Source organism: Epargyreus clarus, unplaced genomic scaffold, assembly GCF_041222505.1.
Source record: "Epargyreus clarus isolate Ecla_fem2 unplaced genomic scaffold, WU_Ecla_fem_2.2 ptg000024l, whole genome shotgun sequence".
NCBI classification, from domain to species: Eukaryota; Metazoa; Arthropoda; class Insecta; order Lepidoptera; family Hesperiidae; genus Epargyreus; species Epargyreus clarus.
Window position 1 is genome coordinate 395,069 of NW_027332231.1, and position 18,565 is coordinate 413,633.

The 18,565-nt window shown below is 34.6% G+C and overlaps 1 protein-coding gene across 1 annotated transcript in view; it reads left to right on the top strand.

Moving 5' to 3' along the window:
* LOC140752329 (E3 ubiquitin-protein ligase AMFR) overlaps positions 1-18,565 on the top strand; it is a 57,201-nt gene that overhangs the window by 21,619 nt on the left and 17,017 nt on the right. The window contains exons 2-4 of the mRNA XM_073086584.1: positions 8,767-9,024; positions 16,877-17,029; positions 17,718-17,828. Of these exons, the coding sequence (XP_072942685.1) occupies positions 8,767-9,024; positions 16,877-17,029; positions 17,718-17,828 (522 nt within the window). The remainder of the gene's footprint in view (positions 1-8,766; positions 9,025-16,876; positions 17,030-17,717; positions 17,829-18,565) is intronic.

The window sequence follows — 18,565 nt, forward strand, 5'->3', positions numbered from 1 at the left end:
TAAATAATCCTCTACGACACAGATAATATGAAATAGTGGAAGGTAAAGTGCTGTGAAATAAATGTGAATCTCATTTTTAACCGCGCTGCGGCGGACGCTCCAATATCCCAATACCCTTGCGGGCTGCGGCCAGTATGTTGGTAACTAGGTACCGACGGTTATTGAATTGCAACTTGCGACCTAATTTTCTATACCTAGCCTCAACTGCTCGGAGAAGCTGACTATATCGTTCTTTATTTATGGATGTCGATGATTAGATCGTAGTTAATAAATTGCTGATTAGTTTACATTGCACAATTCGGTAAAGCTATTGCCATTTGAATGAATTACACGTGGCTGGGATGGCGTAGAATATTGTAATTATGGATCCGTATTTCGTGAAGTAGACGACACGTCACCCGCAGCAGCGCCTGGCGTCGCGTGACGACGGCCAGGTGGGAATTGTCACGTGTCGGGTCTGCGAGTGTAAGGTTTCTCCCTATTCAGTATTCACGTGACAGATTTTGCGACTTACTTCATTTAACTTGTTTATATAAATATATGGTACATGAAAATATAATTTCTATCGCCATAGAGCTATGTAGGTTCGTAAGATAAGTTATGTGTTAAAAAAAATTGAAAATATTGTTATTAAAGTAAATTATTAACCACTTAGAATGATTAGGTGCATGTGCGTGTTGTGCATACATTAATAAGAAATAATAACGTAATATTAAATACTGCACGACGATATAATATTATTAACAGTTACAAACTGAAGATCCGAAAAACTGGAGACCAATTGCGTGTTTGCCCACAATGTACAAATTATTAAGCTCCGTTTTGGCCAATGTTTTGTACGACCACTGCCACCAAAACAATATTATGGCAATAGAACAGCGGGGTTGCCGTAGAGGAGCTAGAGGGTGCAAGGATCACCTCATGGTAAACAAGGCCATATTAGAGGATGCACATCAGTGCCAAAAAAATTTGTGCATGGCTTGGATAGACTACCAAAAAGCGTTTGATAGCGTGCCGCATGAATGGCTTACTAAGGTGCTTGATGTCTACAAATGCCCACCCATTATCAAAAGATTTCTTGAATTTGTTATGCCGACTTGGAAAGTGATCATGACAGCTCGTGGTACGCAAAATTCATTAGCTACTGGACCGATTTGGGTAAAACGCGGAATATTTCAGGGCGATTCACTTTCACCATTATTATTTTGTCTGGCAATCAATCCCCTTTCTTTTATATTAGGCAAATATGAAATGAAAGGCTATAAACTCAAGGATAGCCTTTGGATAAATCATTTATTATACATGGATGACCTTAAATTATATGCAAATAATAAACATAATTTAAAAGTATTATTAGATAGTGTAGAGATATTTACAAGTGACATAGGAATGAGGTTTGGTTTAGACAAATGCAATACAATAGATATTATTTCAGGACATAGAAATAAAGTGACAGGAGATGGTCATATACTATTGGATGGGGATATAATTAAACAACTTGCAATAGAAGATAGATATAAATTTTTAGGAATACATGAATCAGGAAAAATTGAACATAGCGTAATTAGGGATCAAATTAGGAAAGAATACTTTAAAAGATTGAAAAAACTACTTAATTCACATCTAAATTCGCGAAATTTAAAAAAAGGTATAAATACTTACGCCATTCCGGTTTTACTATACTCATTCGGTGTTATAAATTACAAAAATAGTGACTTAAAGAAAATAGATACGAAAACAAGAAAACTACTAGCAATAAAAAAGGCACACCAACAAAAAGCAGAAGTAGAAAGATTGTACTTACCGGTAACTCAGGCTGGGAAAGGTTTATTAAACATAGAAAACATGTACAAAACACAGATATTGAAATATAAACAATACCTAATAGCTGAAAGTGATGATTTAATAAAGGCAATAGTGGAGCATGATAAACATAGGGATAAATATTCAATAATTAATGAAGCAAAGGAGATAGAATTTCAACTAAATTTAGCACGAGGAAATATACATACAGACAAAGACATTAGGGAAGCAATAATTAAAAGAAGCAAAGACATTTGGAGAAATAAACAACAACATGGACAATTCATTAAAAAAGTATTAGACCAGTCAAATATAGATACAGAGCTCTCATTTAAATGGATTAAAAAGCAGCAAATATCTTCAGCAATAGAGTCTTCAGTATTCGCCATACAAGATCAATCAATTATGACCCGACAATATAGACGAGATATTCTAAAAGAACCAATAGACGGCAAGTGTCGCATGTGCGCCTGTAGGGACGAAACTACACAACACATCATATCAGGCTGTGAAAAACTGGCGGGGAATTATTACGTCAAGAGGCATAACAATCTCGTTCAGTATGTGTATTGGTGTTTAGCCAAGAAGCATAAAATAGAAGTCTCTAGTCTATGGTGGAAAGAAACTCTCACACAGCCACAGGTAAAAGAGAATGAGACCGCCAAAATTCTTTGGGAAATGCCAGTACAAACCGATACCATCATTTCACACAATAGGCCGGATATAATATACATAGACAAAACTAATAACCACACATACTTAATAGACGTCACAGTACCATCCGATTACAATATAGGACCAAAAGAGATCGAAAAATTGAGCAAATACCACCTTCTTAAAAATGAAGTAAGTCGGCTGTGGAAAACGCAAACGACTGTCATTCCAATAGTTATTGGTGCTACTGGCGTAGTAGCTAAAAGTATTAAAAAATATATAGAAAAGTTAGACACATTCATTGACATCACCATATTACAAAAACAGGCAGCAATACATACATCAATCATACTTAGCAAAGTACTCGGAGACACTGTAATTGTAAACAACACACAGAATAATGATACATAAATACCACTAACACACACAGCACACACATCGAGTACGTACGTACATAAATAAGGGTTTCTTTTAGTTCATTTATATAGGTATATATATCTTAAATAACTACTATTACATATTATATATTTATATAACTATTCATAGTCTTTGTTTATATTTATACTATACATATATATTTCATTTATTGGATAATGGGGACATGAATACCTTTTTTCCTGTAGGCAACAGGACGGGGTCTTCATAAATACCGACAAAACAGTCGAGAAGGTGCAATTCACCACATTAATTATTAACAGTTATACCATACTTCTATAACAGGAACATTTTATATGATAATTTTATGCTGCCAGTGCAGACAAGGAATCCTATATAATTAATAAATATCATTAAGACGCTTTTATTGGCTTGGGTTGTATGTATGTAACTATGTAACGGAATCTTTGAACCCGATTTCTATCCACTTTGAACGTTCAGTTTAATTCAAAATTTTGAAGAATTATCAAAAACCGATGACAATACACGATTTTAATAATTTTGTACCATTGTCCTTATCAATATCCTCAGGATTCACGATTTTCAAGGCGAGATTGTTTGAGCGCCTTAGAGAAAGTTCATCGCAAGTTACTAGATTGATTTTTAGGATTCCGTACTCATAGGGTAAAACGAAGCCCTCCGCTGACTGTTCGTGTGTCACAGGGCTTTATCTCTTAAATCGTAATAGATAGACACTTGATTTTTTTTATAAAGCATGCATATTGGTGGTCGCTATAATAACAAATACTAAAAATTAATAAAATAAATATAGTTAAAAAAAACTAAAAAACACGCTTTATGATAAAATCAACTAAAAAGGAAAAAATAACCTTCAATCAGCAGATAATATTGTCCGTAAGCTACGTTCTACGGACACTATTATCTGCTACGCCAGTGTTATTGTCTACCAGAAGTATTTCGTGATTCGAATTTGCGACAAGCCGCAACAAACCTGCAAACGCCACCACCAGCGAGTTTTGTCAGTACGCGTACTAAGCGTATGCGCACAGAAGACTTGGTGACTGACCTCTCCCAATTCAAAGACGAGATGAGGGACGTGTTTTCATCGTGGATGTCACAACAGAAAAATGAATCAGCTAAAATTACGTCCAGTCTAAAAACGATAGAAGAATCGATGAATTTCTTATCAAACCAAATTGAAGACCTGAAGAAGAAAGTTACTGTTTACTGAAAGTTACGTCACCGTAGTTACGCACAGTGGCTATATCAAAGTTGGGTAATGTTTTCTACATGATATTATTAGTTGATTCAATTGTATTCTAGGAGGATTGAGCGGGGTACCCAGTAATACGAGTTGTACTCAGTACAAGGGCCCTGGCAACGCTTTGTAATGTAATTGTGAATCAATAAATCATTTTTACATTTTTTTTTCATTTTCTAGAAATCAAAGGAAGTATCAGTTTTCGAAAAGCGCCCCACACTTTTTCCATAATTATACTATTTACTGTTCCTTAATTGATTGATTGAAGATTATTTTTTCCTTTTGAGCAATGATTATGCATACAGCATAATGAATTTCTGTGTAGCGTTGCGCCGCTGTTACGTTCGCTGGCGGGAGTGGAGGTTTAATATTGCATCGGAGGGGGGCGAAAGGATACTTAATTTCTAATTCCGTACGCGGTTTGTGAAGGTTTCAAGCTGTCTCACTCTTGCCGTGCTTGCTCTGCGTGCTTCCTAAAGCCGTGTTGTAACTTACGCTAAAGGTAATGGGCTGATAAGATTGCGCTAAAGTTAAATGATTCACGTAAGAATGACGCCGTATTGATTACTGTATGTCGCATACCAAAAATTTTGCTATTTTACAAAAATAAATGAAAAAATGTGTGGAAATGAACAGCTCACATATAACATAATTGCCTCATTTTAAAAACGTATAGTAGAAGATCCGAAGCTAAATCGAACTGGACCGAGCTGATAATTTAATAGAATGAAACTCATTTTATAACGAAATTAGTACATTGGGTAATACATTAAAAATGGGTTTGCTAGAAAAATCCTGGACAGGATAATTTTAATTATTGATTTAAATTTAATTTGAAAAATCAAATTAAATTTAAAAATTTAAAAATTTTCATTTTGCAGACAACCCTATATCAACGTGTTCACAATAAAACAGCGCTTCTACTGATATAAAATTTTATCTATTATCATCATGAGTGAAAGTAGTTGCCAGCGAAATACCTGTTTATACCTGACAACCCAGTAGTTCGTCCACGTAAATAATAGGCCACCCAAAGCCTGCACATTCTGTATGTTTTTAACATTCACTCAGAATAGAATTTTCGTATTATCTTGATGTTGCAAAATTTAATTTTCAATTAAATTTTAATTTTTCAAAAAATAATTAAAATTATCCTGTCCAGGATTTTTTTAGCAAACCCATTTTTAATGTATTACCCAATGTACTAATTTCATTATAAAATGAGTTTAATTCTATTATCAGCTCGGTCCAGTTCGATTTAGCTTCGGATCTTAGACCAGTAGAGAATTTTCGCATCGTGTGCTATGTCGTGTTCTTCTTGGGATAAAAGGTATTCAAGTCTAGACAAAGGACTTTCTGAGAAATTAGCACAAACTGTTTTGTTCCGCCGAGGCATTGTGTTCTCGAGGAACGATGACCTCATTGAAGTAGCGGTGAAATAATGGTTGCAAAAAAGCAAACAGAAAAGAGCCTGTTAACTGAGGGCTACATCCCTTACATCACTACACGCCTACACAGCTACTCGTACATCCCTCTGTGGACGAGCGCAACTTGAAATAGCGACTCTAAGCGCACATTAATTACATGTATCGTGAGGTAATATGTATAGTATAATTATGTATACATTTTGTCATTTCGTTTTTATGGGTAGCAAGCTGTATTTATATTTAAAGCAAAGCTTCGTATTCTAGTAGTGGGCTACGGTTTCACCAACTCTATAAGACTTACTCTTGACTTTAGTTCCTCAATTGCGTTGGTCCCCCTGAGCAAAGGTATGCTCTAACCTCCTCAGTATCAGACTCCATATTCCGTAACTGATGATGTTTGCAAGGTTCTACTACTAGAGATGCAGGACAAGCAGTGCCGCATATACTCGTAGAAGTTGGCTGTCGATTCTTTCTCTACCAATTGGGTCCAATAAGCAACTCTGTGCCTCAATATTGGTCAAGTACCACTTTGTTGCCGTACTTTTAATTTTTCGTCTAGAGAATTTATACCAACAAAATGTTTACGTATATAGTGCACGCTTACATGAAAATATAACCCTTCCTTCAAACTTACATAATGATCATATTTACTGATACGTATCTCTTCCCTTAGCCTTTAGTCTTTAGCGGCAATGTTTACAAAACGCTTTAGATTGTAGTGTTGATAAGTTTGATATTAATTAGAAAAGAAAGAAAGAAACCATTTATTTTACATGCTATACAAGTTACAACATACAAAAGAAAATAATAACAATGGAAGGGATACAATAAAAATAATAACAAATAAAAAAAACACGTGACGTAAACGATACAGTATAGCAGCAAAAATGGTCGCACTCAGTCTCTGCCAATGCCTGTGAGAAATAACAGACTCCGGCGACTGGTTTTCAGTGCGGCCCTGTAAGTCGTGCAACTCTGACTAACGATGCCACACCAATTACACTATACTAAATGTATTATCTACAAATAACTAAAAACAAAAGTAAATAACAGAAAAATGAGATAGACGTATGCGTAATACCTCGTGTATACCTACAAATATACCTAAATAACATGAAGTGTTACTTAACTTGGTAATATAAAATAAAATTCCCTACTGTGACTAGCATACAACGGTCTGGCTATGCTATTATAGGTGTAACGACTGACGCGCCTGCATACGTGCTTGCCTATACGTATGTATGGGTAGGTGGTTGTGTGTGTGTGTGTGTGTGTGTGTGTGTGTGTGTGTGTGTGTGTTGTGTTTTGTGTGTGTGTGTGTTGTGAGTGTATTGAGAAAGTTGTTCTTTGCTTTTAGCTCTGCGAAATAGCTCAGCGGCGTTGGCTATTCCGGTCCACTCTCGGATGTTACGTAACCACAACTTTTTTCTCCCTACCTGTACCTATCTTATCTTTATATATAGGTATACTTGGTATTGTCAGGACTTAGATATCTTTTGGCCCGTAATTGCATTAGTTCTCTCCCCTGTAGGTATATACAAAGACTCCCCTTTAATGGACAAAGCTTTTGCTTCGCTGTTCCTTAGGAACGACGCTATAAGTGTATTTTCAACTTACCATGATCTGGGAAATCATTCGATTAACTTTACTTAACGAGTAAAAAGATTGCATTAACGACAAATGTCGTCAAAATACAGACAGTTTAAACCGTTGACGTCATTAAAGTAATTTCTTTGATAAGAGTTATAAAAAGGTTATCTATATTTGAACTTTGTTTAAATTTCTTAACAACAAGAAAGTGTCAAGCGATGATATAACGTTTCCTCATTTTTTTAGACCTAAATACTATATAAATATAATATTATAAACTCAATAAACAGAACAGCTGTCGGGTGTCCCACATACATAAAAGTTTCATTATTTGGTTAACTGAAATTTTACTTATTTACTTGTTTGTATGAGGATTTTCATAAAGAGACGAATAACAACCATTTATGAAGCTGACTTCCTGATGAAATATACAACAACTTGATGTCAATGTTTCAAAGTGATGCAGGTGATATTTCTTCAGACACTTGATAGATATGCTAGCTACCGTATCTATCTGGCGCACAGGCTGCGACTCCCTGGGGTGTTTCCACACTATCGTTCTGTTTTTATTTTAGTTTTATATAATAATTTTTGAGAATCGGTGGTAGAAGGAGCAACAAGAATTCTTGACTTGGGGCTATGTACAGATGCACTGATATGATGCTACTCATTGAGGTTTAAGTAAAAATGTTAAATGAGTTTACCTTACACGTGTATTATAATTATTATCTTTAACGTCATATCGTTCAAAATAAAATACAAAAATGCAAAAACTACGCAAGTACTTATCCGTGTCAGTCTGTCCTCGTTCTAGTTTTAGTGGGTTTAATTATTATAATAAATTGTATTTGTTTATTTATAAAGTTGCAATTTACCTTGATCTTACCTGAGGCCAAACCAGATGTGGTTTAGGATTTACCGCGTTTGGCATGTAAAACTCGCTTATTTACTGTTGCGTTGAATGCTTCCCTGTTTTGGTTCCTACCAACAGTTTGGTTTTCGTGAAAAATACTCCTTCGTAAATATGAGATTTCCAATGGAATATGATAACGACATTGAATGACGTCCAAATATATTTGTACAGCAGGAGTTGAACGCGACTAGCAAAACAGTGAGGATAGACTCTAAACGTTCCTTACGTAATGTCTGGATTTCCAGTCCCCTGAGAGGAAACCTGAAAGGCTACTCTATTAAATTAACTTGGCAAATGTCTGTCTCAAGGATTGCCAAGCGACTACCTAAATAAATATCGTTTTCTCTTTAGCGAAATGGATCAAATATGGTTTACCTGGACTGTGTTCTTTAATATAACTTTCTAACTTATATAAATTTCAAACAACTTATTCGATTTATTTGAAGTTTTGTTTTTAAGACAAATTTATCATGATCTGAGTCCACGTTAATAATGCATACTACTACAACAATCATTATTGATATATTATGCTAGATCTTTGGGGTGTTTGTTAAAAAAGAACTGCACGGAGTGCATTTTGCATTTTTATGTAATTACAGTACAGATAAAAATAAGTTTATTTCAATGAGTTGCTTTCGCTGAAGACTGTATGATTTATACGATATAATTTACCCTTTATACTTTACGTTTATTTCGTATTTATGTACGTATTTTGTTGTCAGACACTGATCAACATGGCGTACTGCTCGTTGGCGCTGTTCGGGTTCATGATCCAGCGGATGGTGTTCGGGCGGCTGCGCGTGGCGGAGGCGCAGCGCGTCAAGGACAAGTTCTGGAACTACGTCTTCTACAAGTTCATCTTCGTGTTCGGCGTCCTCAACGTGCAGTACATGGACGAGGTGCTGCTCTGGTGCTCCTGGTTCACCCTCATCGGTTTCCTGCATCTACTGGGACAGCTTTGCAAGGATCGCTTTGAATATGTAAGTATTTTTTTATATGTGGAACTTTGTTATAATATGGAACTACTTGCGATTCATCTGGTGGTAAGTGGCCAATGCCGTCCATGGATCTATCCCAGAAAGAATTGGAGCCCTACTTGAAGTAAGATGAGTCACGTTTGACACTGTTTTTAATAGTCAGATATTTTTGTGGCGCTGTCAGACTACGAATGAATCTATCAATTTACAAAGAGCATATCGTCATTAACTCATTAATTATATCATTCTAATGAATTGTATTTTTTATCATTTCGAGGAAAGTAAATAGGCAAAGTGTGAATGAACTCTCCCACGGATGGTTTCGTTCCACCAAATTATAATTGTTTATATTTATTATCACTTATCATATAAGTCATACAAGTAAATGCATTATAAAAATTTAAATTATCTGTTACAGTTTAATCGATAAAGCAAAAAACACCTAAAAAATAATTAACGTGTCACTACACTGTGTATTTTTAGTCGTAAAATAAATTTCTTGCATGATCATTCTTAATTGCACAATTAATTATTAAATATACGTAATTGAAGAGTGCGAATGATGCTGTTCTGAAAATATTTTCCATACATTTTAATAATCAAAATTTTACGATCCGAAGGTAATAAACTTACATTTTAGTAAGGGATATGTAAAATTTGAAGAGTTAAGAATTATTTTTAAATGTTATTTTTTGAATGTTAACTTATTGCCTTCATGAATAGTATTAACGTCTTCATAATATACTTCATAAACCTTTACCTTGTATTTCGTTATGTAGTTTTGCCGATATTTATATAAGATCCCTTACTCCTAGGCCACTTAATGTATTGTATAGCATATAAGTTACTTTACGTTATCTATTTTCTCTTAAGCGAGATATTATGTGTCTCTATATTATGTGTTGTAACTTAATTATGCCGCAATTTCATATTAATCACACATCAGCATAATGTCCTTGATTCTACCATTGGACGAAGAATGTAGAAGGTAGAATGCTACTATTATGTATACACGTATAATTTAATACAATGGTAAGCTTATATTTAAAACAGTAATGTTGTATACATCCATAATATTACGTTTTTACGTCATTTTAAGATGAATTCGATGAATATATTAATATTTTTGAGTATCTTCCGAATATCATCCTTGAGCGCAATTTTGGAACTGGCGCAAACTGGTGTCAGCTGGATATAGTTATTAAGGCCATTTGTCATAAACCAAATGACCGTTTTATTAATTTCCTGGTATACATGATAGGAGGCATCTTTTTTAACATTGCCTAACAATTTAATAATGTTATTATAATTCATCGTAATTAACCCACTTTTGCCTCTCTGATGGGCACGTGTTTCCTCTTAGAACGAGAAGGGTGGGTGGATGTTCAATGACAATATTTATAAAAATAGTAAAGTATCTCTTAAACGTAACTGTAACTGTAAACGTAAACGTAAATGTAAGTAGGTATAAATTAAAATTTAACGTAAACATGTTACTTTGCTATATTATATATGTACTTTTTATGGCCATTAAATAAGTGTCTAGTCAGTCCAGCGGCATATTCGAGTTTCAATTTCCCTAATCAATAGCTTCCCAGTATTCAGTTGAATCATGTGTTATGAACCTGGGAAATTTCTTTTAGTCACGTAAGTACTGTACCAACCCGAACGACACTATTATTCCGAGTGCTATATCTACATGAGGAGTGTACGTGTTATCCTCATCCATTTCCTTCCTCAGAAGTTAGGTATTGTCCCAAATTGTGATTCGTTTAAAATATTTTTGTCGTGCTAAAGTCCGCTGTGATATTTTGTGTTTGACAGAATTATGATTCTACATATTGTCTCTTACCTATTTCTTGTAAAAAAGTCGTCTGCTACAAAATTGTATTTGCAAAATGCATTGAAATTTTCATTTCCACTAATGTATCAATTACGTTAAATTTCCTTTTCGTAAGTTTGTGATTGCACAAATCAGCATTCCGTATCCTCGGTGCGATATTCCCGAGCGGCTATAATTATTGCTGGCACCGATCACACGTTTGTTTATCTCCGAGTTGTCTTCAGATATTATTGAATTTTCTATGATGATATTTTCATCTATTTACCGTATATATACAGTACATATGATTTTACATTCCATTATAGTCGATACTGGATACCTCATGGTCGGCGACATATTTTTTATCGCTATTTGGAAAACAACGATTCGAGTTTCAAATACTACAGGAAGTATTTGATGCAAATTAAGTGGACCTAGTAGGGTCGAGGGACCAAGTTCTACGTCCCTGAAACATATTTTGTTGCCGGTCATACTTGATGCTATTTTAATATGGTAGTTTTTATTAACACTGCGTCCGAACTGAATGTTCAGCATAATCTTGTTATTTAATTACATAGAAGGAAAAGTTTAAAATATAAAGGGTGGTTCAGTTTAAATAATGCATTATTTACTGTATAGGTAAGCTTGTCTCTGATGAATCTTGGATTTTATATACCTACTATACGACTTACTAAAGCGTTTGAAGTTTTAATATTATATTTTATTTTTAGAATCATAATGTAATAATTATTTATTAATCATAAATATAAATTGGATTTTGTAAGGTCAAATTTTATCAAATGTTATAAAATCAGCTACTACATATTACTTTTAAAAGTCAGGTATAAGAGCATTGAATAAAATAAAACTAAGGTCAATAATAACTTTTATTTAATATGCAAATTGTGTTTATCTGAGTGCGACCCTGCTTTTATTTTGTTTATTTTATTTAATTGCTGTTAATTTTTACAAGAGATAGTCTCATTTTCTTCACTCTCACACGTGTAGTTCATTTACATTAGATTTTTGGTGGTTACAAAACATTAGAGGAAAACAGATAGTAGAAAAAAACTTATAAATATTTGATCTGGTCCTGTGTGCGCTAATGTGTTCTGGTTCGGAGGTTGTGGTGAGCCAGAGACGCTAAAAGAAAGCATTTCAACTTTCTCAGGAATATCAATGTTTCTCTGGCCGACCCCAGATAGGTCTCAAGTAATATCTGGGATTGATTATAAATGGCCAATGTCCATGTGCGACAGTTCCCACTCACCAGCAGCTGGACTGCATGCTCGTTTTATGATTTTTATGAAACATGTATTTCTGCCTTATTTCTAGTACGGACCAAAAATAATTAAACCAATTGAACGTGATTCAATTCAAGTAATGCTCACTTTAGGCAAGACGACGGAAAAAATGATTTTAAACATAAGGAAAAAATGGAAGGAAGATAAGGTGAAAATTTCATCATCGCTCAGTCATGCTAAGGTTATTTATCAAATGTACTTATCTTAAATATACCAGCTCACAAATGAAAAAAATAAATAAAAACCTTTAAAGTTAAATCAAAGTAATAACTGTTACTATAATTTTAATTTACACCTCAGTACTCAGTACTATTAAGATTTCTGTAGCTTTTTTTTTCGTGTAGTTCAAAGGCATTCTACCGGCAGACTAAAATAGACACGTTGCTACTCCCGTCGGTTAAAATAGCTTGTTTGGATAATAGTGAATGACCTAATCACATCTCTGAAACATACCACCGAGGACTACACCGCTTTAATAATATAGAAACAGGTGTGTCTATGATCCCGTCTCAGGAGACTCTCATAGACTTTTACTGCCTTTAAATAGTTTAGCAGTGTATTAAGTTTATTTAATTTTTGAAACACCTTAAACTAAGGGTTAACTATGCCTAATGGCATTCTCTGTCAGTCAACCATGGACGATGGCGACAGTATGTGGTAAGCATACCCAAAAGTAAAATAAACTGAGACTGAATATATTGAGACATATTATACATTCACATACATACATACCAATACCAATACCAATAACAATACCAATGAATAAATACATATAAAGAATGATCATTATATATAAAAAAAATATCAAGAAAGACTCAAATGCTGGACGGTTGTCGTAAGAAATGTTCCCGAAATAATTTCTTGAATGCGCTCCTGCTTGGAGCTTTCCTGATGTTTCGCGTAGGGCGTTCCAAAGCAGTATTGCCTGTACTGTGAAGGAATATTGGAAGAAGCCACTCTTATGTGGAGGAATACTGACTTTCAAAATTCTGGAGGAACGTAGTCCACTATCGTGAGACAAGGTGGAACTGAAAGTTTTTCTTTAGATACAAAGGAGAAGCTAGATCATGTAAAATAGAATACAGAACCAAGATAATTCTAGAATTACGCCTTTGACGAATGGTAAGCCATTTCAGCTGACGTCTATAATTGGATGTATGATTATATTTGCGAAGATTAATAATAAAACAGATAAAATTATTAAGAAGGTGCTCTAGCTTGTCAAGAAGAAGTTCTGTATCATCTATTATTATATGATAAAAATTATTACCAGCCTAGAAACCGGTCCAGTTAAACATATTCTATTGATTCTTAATTGTTGTTTCAAGAAACAGATATACACTAATGTAGTATTACATTCAAAAGTTAAGGTTACCTTAAGATATCGTAATTTCACGGCCTCGGTCAAGCGGCTGTGCGAGCTGACGTAACGAGCTTGTGTGATTTGTATGCTAAGGTCTGGAACCGTCGAGAACATTTACATTCTACTTGCCTGTCTCTTTTATTAAGTCTTTTGTCACTCATCACTCGTTATATTCCTTTTTGCTTATTCTCTTTAAAGATTGATTTTACAGATGGTCCATTATTGATTGATTAGCACTGATGTGAACATTGTGAACCCAGGTAGCGCATTGCAACATAATACTTAATATTTGGCATAGTAAGTATAACATTTCAATAGATTAATTCGTTAAGTTACTTTTTAGGGCTCCGTACTCAAAGGACGAAAACTGTACTATTAACCCTCAGCTGTCTGTCCGCGTGTCACAAGGCTCTATCTACTGTACCGTAATAAGATAGACGTCTCAAATTTTACAGAGTATGTGTAATAGGGTGTCCCGTCCTTGTATGAAAAAAAAATTTTTTTGAGCTAGACTATGAGCAGAGGTATCAAAAGTTGCGTAATTTTACACAGATTACGGATAAAGTAAAAAAATACAATTGCATGTCATCTTGAGGGCTCTACCAAGCCTTGAAGTTTTATAAATTTTCGATTTTAACAGACACCTAAAATAATTTAAAAAATCTTCATCTTCATCGTTTAAGGAGTGGTTTTGTAATAAAATTAATAGAAAAAGACGATGATACGATAAAAATAATATAGAGCTTATAATTATTAACAAATACTTGATATTGAAATTTATTTTTGTGTCCAAGATTTGGTATTTTTGCTCGATATTGTAACTTCGTCTCAGTTACACTTTATGAGGCTGCTGTTATCTCTTACATCTTTATCATATGTTGAAGAACCGGCCATTTTTTGACCTGGCGTTCGAGACATGCAATTATTTCGATGTAATATTATCAAGCAGAGAAGTTGATTCTTTGCCATTTTAATATCCTGCGCTTAGTATCACTATAATTTTATTCCGTTTTTATTGTTCTTCGCAATACTAAGTCCCCAATGTAGTCATTATCATCATACAATATACTGACAAAATGTTGTCACAAAATTATTCCTTTAGTCCATTGAATCCACGAGAGAACTAGGATTTTTATGTAAAATTGAGAGTTTATACAATGTAATATGGTTCTACTTCGGCTCCTAAATGTACAAATAATGCACAAAAAAAGAATTTCTTTCGATAAAGTAATCAATAACAAAACTCAGCTTTTTCCAAAAATCCAAAAATCCAAAGTTAAAAAAAAAGTCTTTCTCTAGATAAGAAATAAAATCGGGCGTATATTTTAACGACGTATAATATAATAAATAGCCAATGTAAAATCTCCGTATAGCATTAGTGATGAGTTGCTATTATATTAACAGAAGTAGCGATCTCGAGTGGGACATTTATCCAGGTCTAGATTACAACGTCCAGTTGATTTAATTGTCATCTTTATACCTTCATTAACTACATTTTTCGGCAAGTGAGCCAAATTATAAGCCACCGCAGTAAAACACTATTTACTATTCGCAACAATCTATGTAATTGTTTTCAAATACATGTGGAATATTTCCTTGAACCTAATGTTTAACCATATAAGATTTCACCGGACCTACTCTTGATTTTAACCCAAAAATCTGACTTCTATCGTCGATTCTATTGTCGAAGGAAATGTTTTTATTAGTATGCTAAGAAAACATGCTTTTCACTATGTTGTTTGATAATAGCGACTACTTTCGATGACTGGTATAGCAAAGAATAATAAAGACTAGATAAGCTTAAAGGTGCACTAAACCTAGGATTTAAACCGTAATAAGTAAAGTTCTTTACTAGAGTTTATATCAAAATATTTTGTGGAGCTTCAGGTTATATAAACGACGGTTCTTTAACATATTTAAAATGAGGAAGCGTGAAGAGAAATAAATGTATAACAGGTAACAGAGGCCTCCTAAAGTGTAAATATAGCTTCTTATAGAGATGGCTTTATTGATAGGTATGTTGTAAAATCAAGCACAATTTCTGGGTAGAAAATACTTTTTTATTTTATGTTATTGTCATTGATTATAAAATAAATTTTGTACGGTTGATAGATGTTTGTTGCGTGACTGTAAAAATGTAAAATTTATAAAACTTCAAAGTTAGGTAGAGCTCTCCAGATGACAAGCAAATGTAGTTGGATGTCCCTGTATAGTTGGTAGCTGCCGATCATCAAGTTCTCAATATGGTTCTAACATAGTATAGACAGCAAATATGGTATTACAATTGCTTTTGCCACAAAGAAAACACCCGCGTTTCAAAACAAAAAACTTGTGGAAATATGAGGATTTGCTGATTAAATCCTAACAAATGCGAAGTCGCTGGTAATGGGTTGTTGTAAGCAAATCAAAACGTCGTGTTTGTATTGACCTAATATAGAAAATAAAGTAAATAAATGTTTAAAATTAAGTTAAGGAACAGTAATAATGAACAGCGAAATATCACCAAAAAATGTCAATTTCGCAAAACTTTGAAGCTCGGTAGAGCCTTAAAGATGTAGTTTTATAATTTTTTTATTATTTTTCTACTAATCTACGCTCAATTACGCAACTTTTGAGGGGTCTGCTGTTAAGAGAATTGAAAAAAAAAATTACGGGACACTAATGTGTAATGGTGACAGCTGTAACAACAAAATCGTCATGGTTGTGTGTACTTCACTATATAATAAATCATTAATTATTTTGAACAAGTGTCTTAGCCCATTGTGTGCAAATGTATGCGGAAACCCTTTAATTGTTCAATTTTTTTCGCTCTCCTAGGAAACTACGTTAGGTCAGGAACACGTCAACAGAGGTTATGTAATGTAATACATTTGATTATATGACTACATTTGTTTATCGGCAAGGAAATATATTAATTATTCCATTTATATAAATGAGCTTCTAATTAAACTTGCTTGAACTATAGTTACAAAGCAAAATAATGTGAGAATTATCGGTGGCCAATTTGCAACAATAAGACATGCACTTCATTATTTAGTTACTGTATTTAAGTACATTTAAATATACATATATTATAAGAATGAAGACTAAGTAATAGTAATAATGGCTAGAATGGTTACGTGCCTAATGGTTCGTGTTTGATTTTAGATGAGTTATAATGATTGATATCTTTGATTAATTATATGATATAATAATAATTTGTTACCTAGTCGACCATAATACTTATAGTTGAGAGGATAATAATTAAATGATAAAACTATAGCTCCTCAATAGCTACCGAACAAATGAAGATCGATTAACAAACAAAATAGAAGATGTTGTTAATTGTTGTAATAGCGTATGTAAACGTTACAATGTTGTGTGCAGCTGTCGTCGTCTCCGAACACGGCGCGCTGGGCGCACGCGCGGCTGCTGCTGTTGGTGGCGGGCATCCTGGCGGCGGCCGGCGCGCTGTCCGGCGCCGCCGTGCTGTGGGGGCTGCCCGCCGGCAAGGACACCTTCGCCTTCATGGCCGCTGAGGTAAAGGATCTTCATATAGATTTTGAAGGTGATGGAACCCTTTGTTGTTCGACTCCGGCGCACCACCCTCACACCTACTTCATCACAACCTCATAACAGCAGTGTTAAACGTTGCTATGTTCTGGTTTGAAGGGTGTGGTAAGGGAGACATACTTTTCCGAGGCGTTCCAGCTTAGTCCTCAGGAGTAGCGGCGCATCTGTGACCGACCTCAGGTAGGAGTATCTAAACCTACCTAGAGTTGATTTCAAATGTAAAGGGCGACAGTAGCCACTTACCATCAGGTGGACTGCATGCTCGTCTGCTATTCCTATATTATTATACAAAAAAAAATTCTCATTGATCAGTTTTGGAGTAGCTTTCCAAAAATTGATCGTGGATTAAATTCAAGTACCTACTATTTCCAAAATAATTTTCTATTCTTCTATTTCTACTTCCTAGCTCTGAAAAATCTATATAAGCACTTTTGATTCCGTATCCGGAAAATATAATTTTCCGTTATTAAAAAGATATTTTATTTTCTCCTACTTAAAACTCATTTCGATCATCGATCGTTTGCAATAATCTAAATGTTTTTTTTTTAATTTTTTTTTATTAAAATGAAGAACTGCAGGACTGGGTTAGGTTCGGTAAATTACTTTTTGGCTAGTTATATTGTATGTATGTAATACCGTGTGTTGTGTGTGTCAGTGCGCGCTGGTGGCGGTGGCGGCGCTGCACGTGGCGGCGCGCTTCGTGCTGCGCGCGCACGACTCGGACGCGGCCGGCCCCGCCGCATACTACACTCATCTCGTGTTTGACGTGAGTACACACTGCGCCGAATGATACTATCGATATAGATTAGTAGAGATTACTCACTCCTAACAAGAAAATGTAACCAGTTTTAACAATTGAAATTGTCACTGTCATCTATTTTCGTGTTTGAAAAATATGTAGTTTTTAGAGCATTATGGATGAAACGGTATTTCTCCGCTCTTTTTCTTCGATTTCGTGTTTTTTCACCACGTAACTGCACATGTTGGCATTCTTCCGTGTAAATTACATGACAGTCGGAGAAATAACACATAGGCTGACACATGGTCAGCCATTTAATGGCTTCCTTAAATTACAAGGCGGTGATATCTATACGTATCTATGGCTACAACACAACCTGATCTGTCTAATAACACCAGTATAGCGCTGATGTGTACCTTTGATACTTTGAAGGGTGTGGGAAGGGAGACATACTGTTCCGAGCCGTTTCCTCAAGTACTCATATTTATTATGTCGTTATTTTAGCGGCAAACATAAAACGCATTTGGCATGCACTTGCAAATATGGTCGGATGTAATGTGTCAGTTTGGTAAATATTTAAATACACTAAGTACTGTTAAACATTACAAAAGATAATATTATACTTTATTTTGCGCTGTGGTCTCGTGATCTATATGACAATCAGTTCAGAAATGACGAATCATTCGAATTGATTATTACCCGCATGGAACTTCATTTCTGGTTCAGTGACTAGTGAAAGCTACATAATATGAAGAAATTATTTC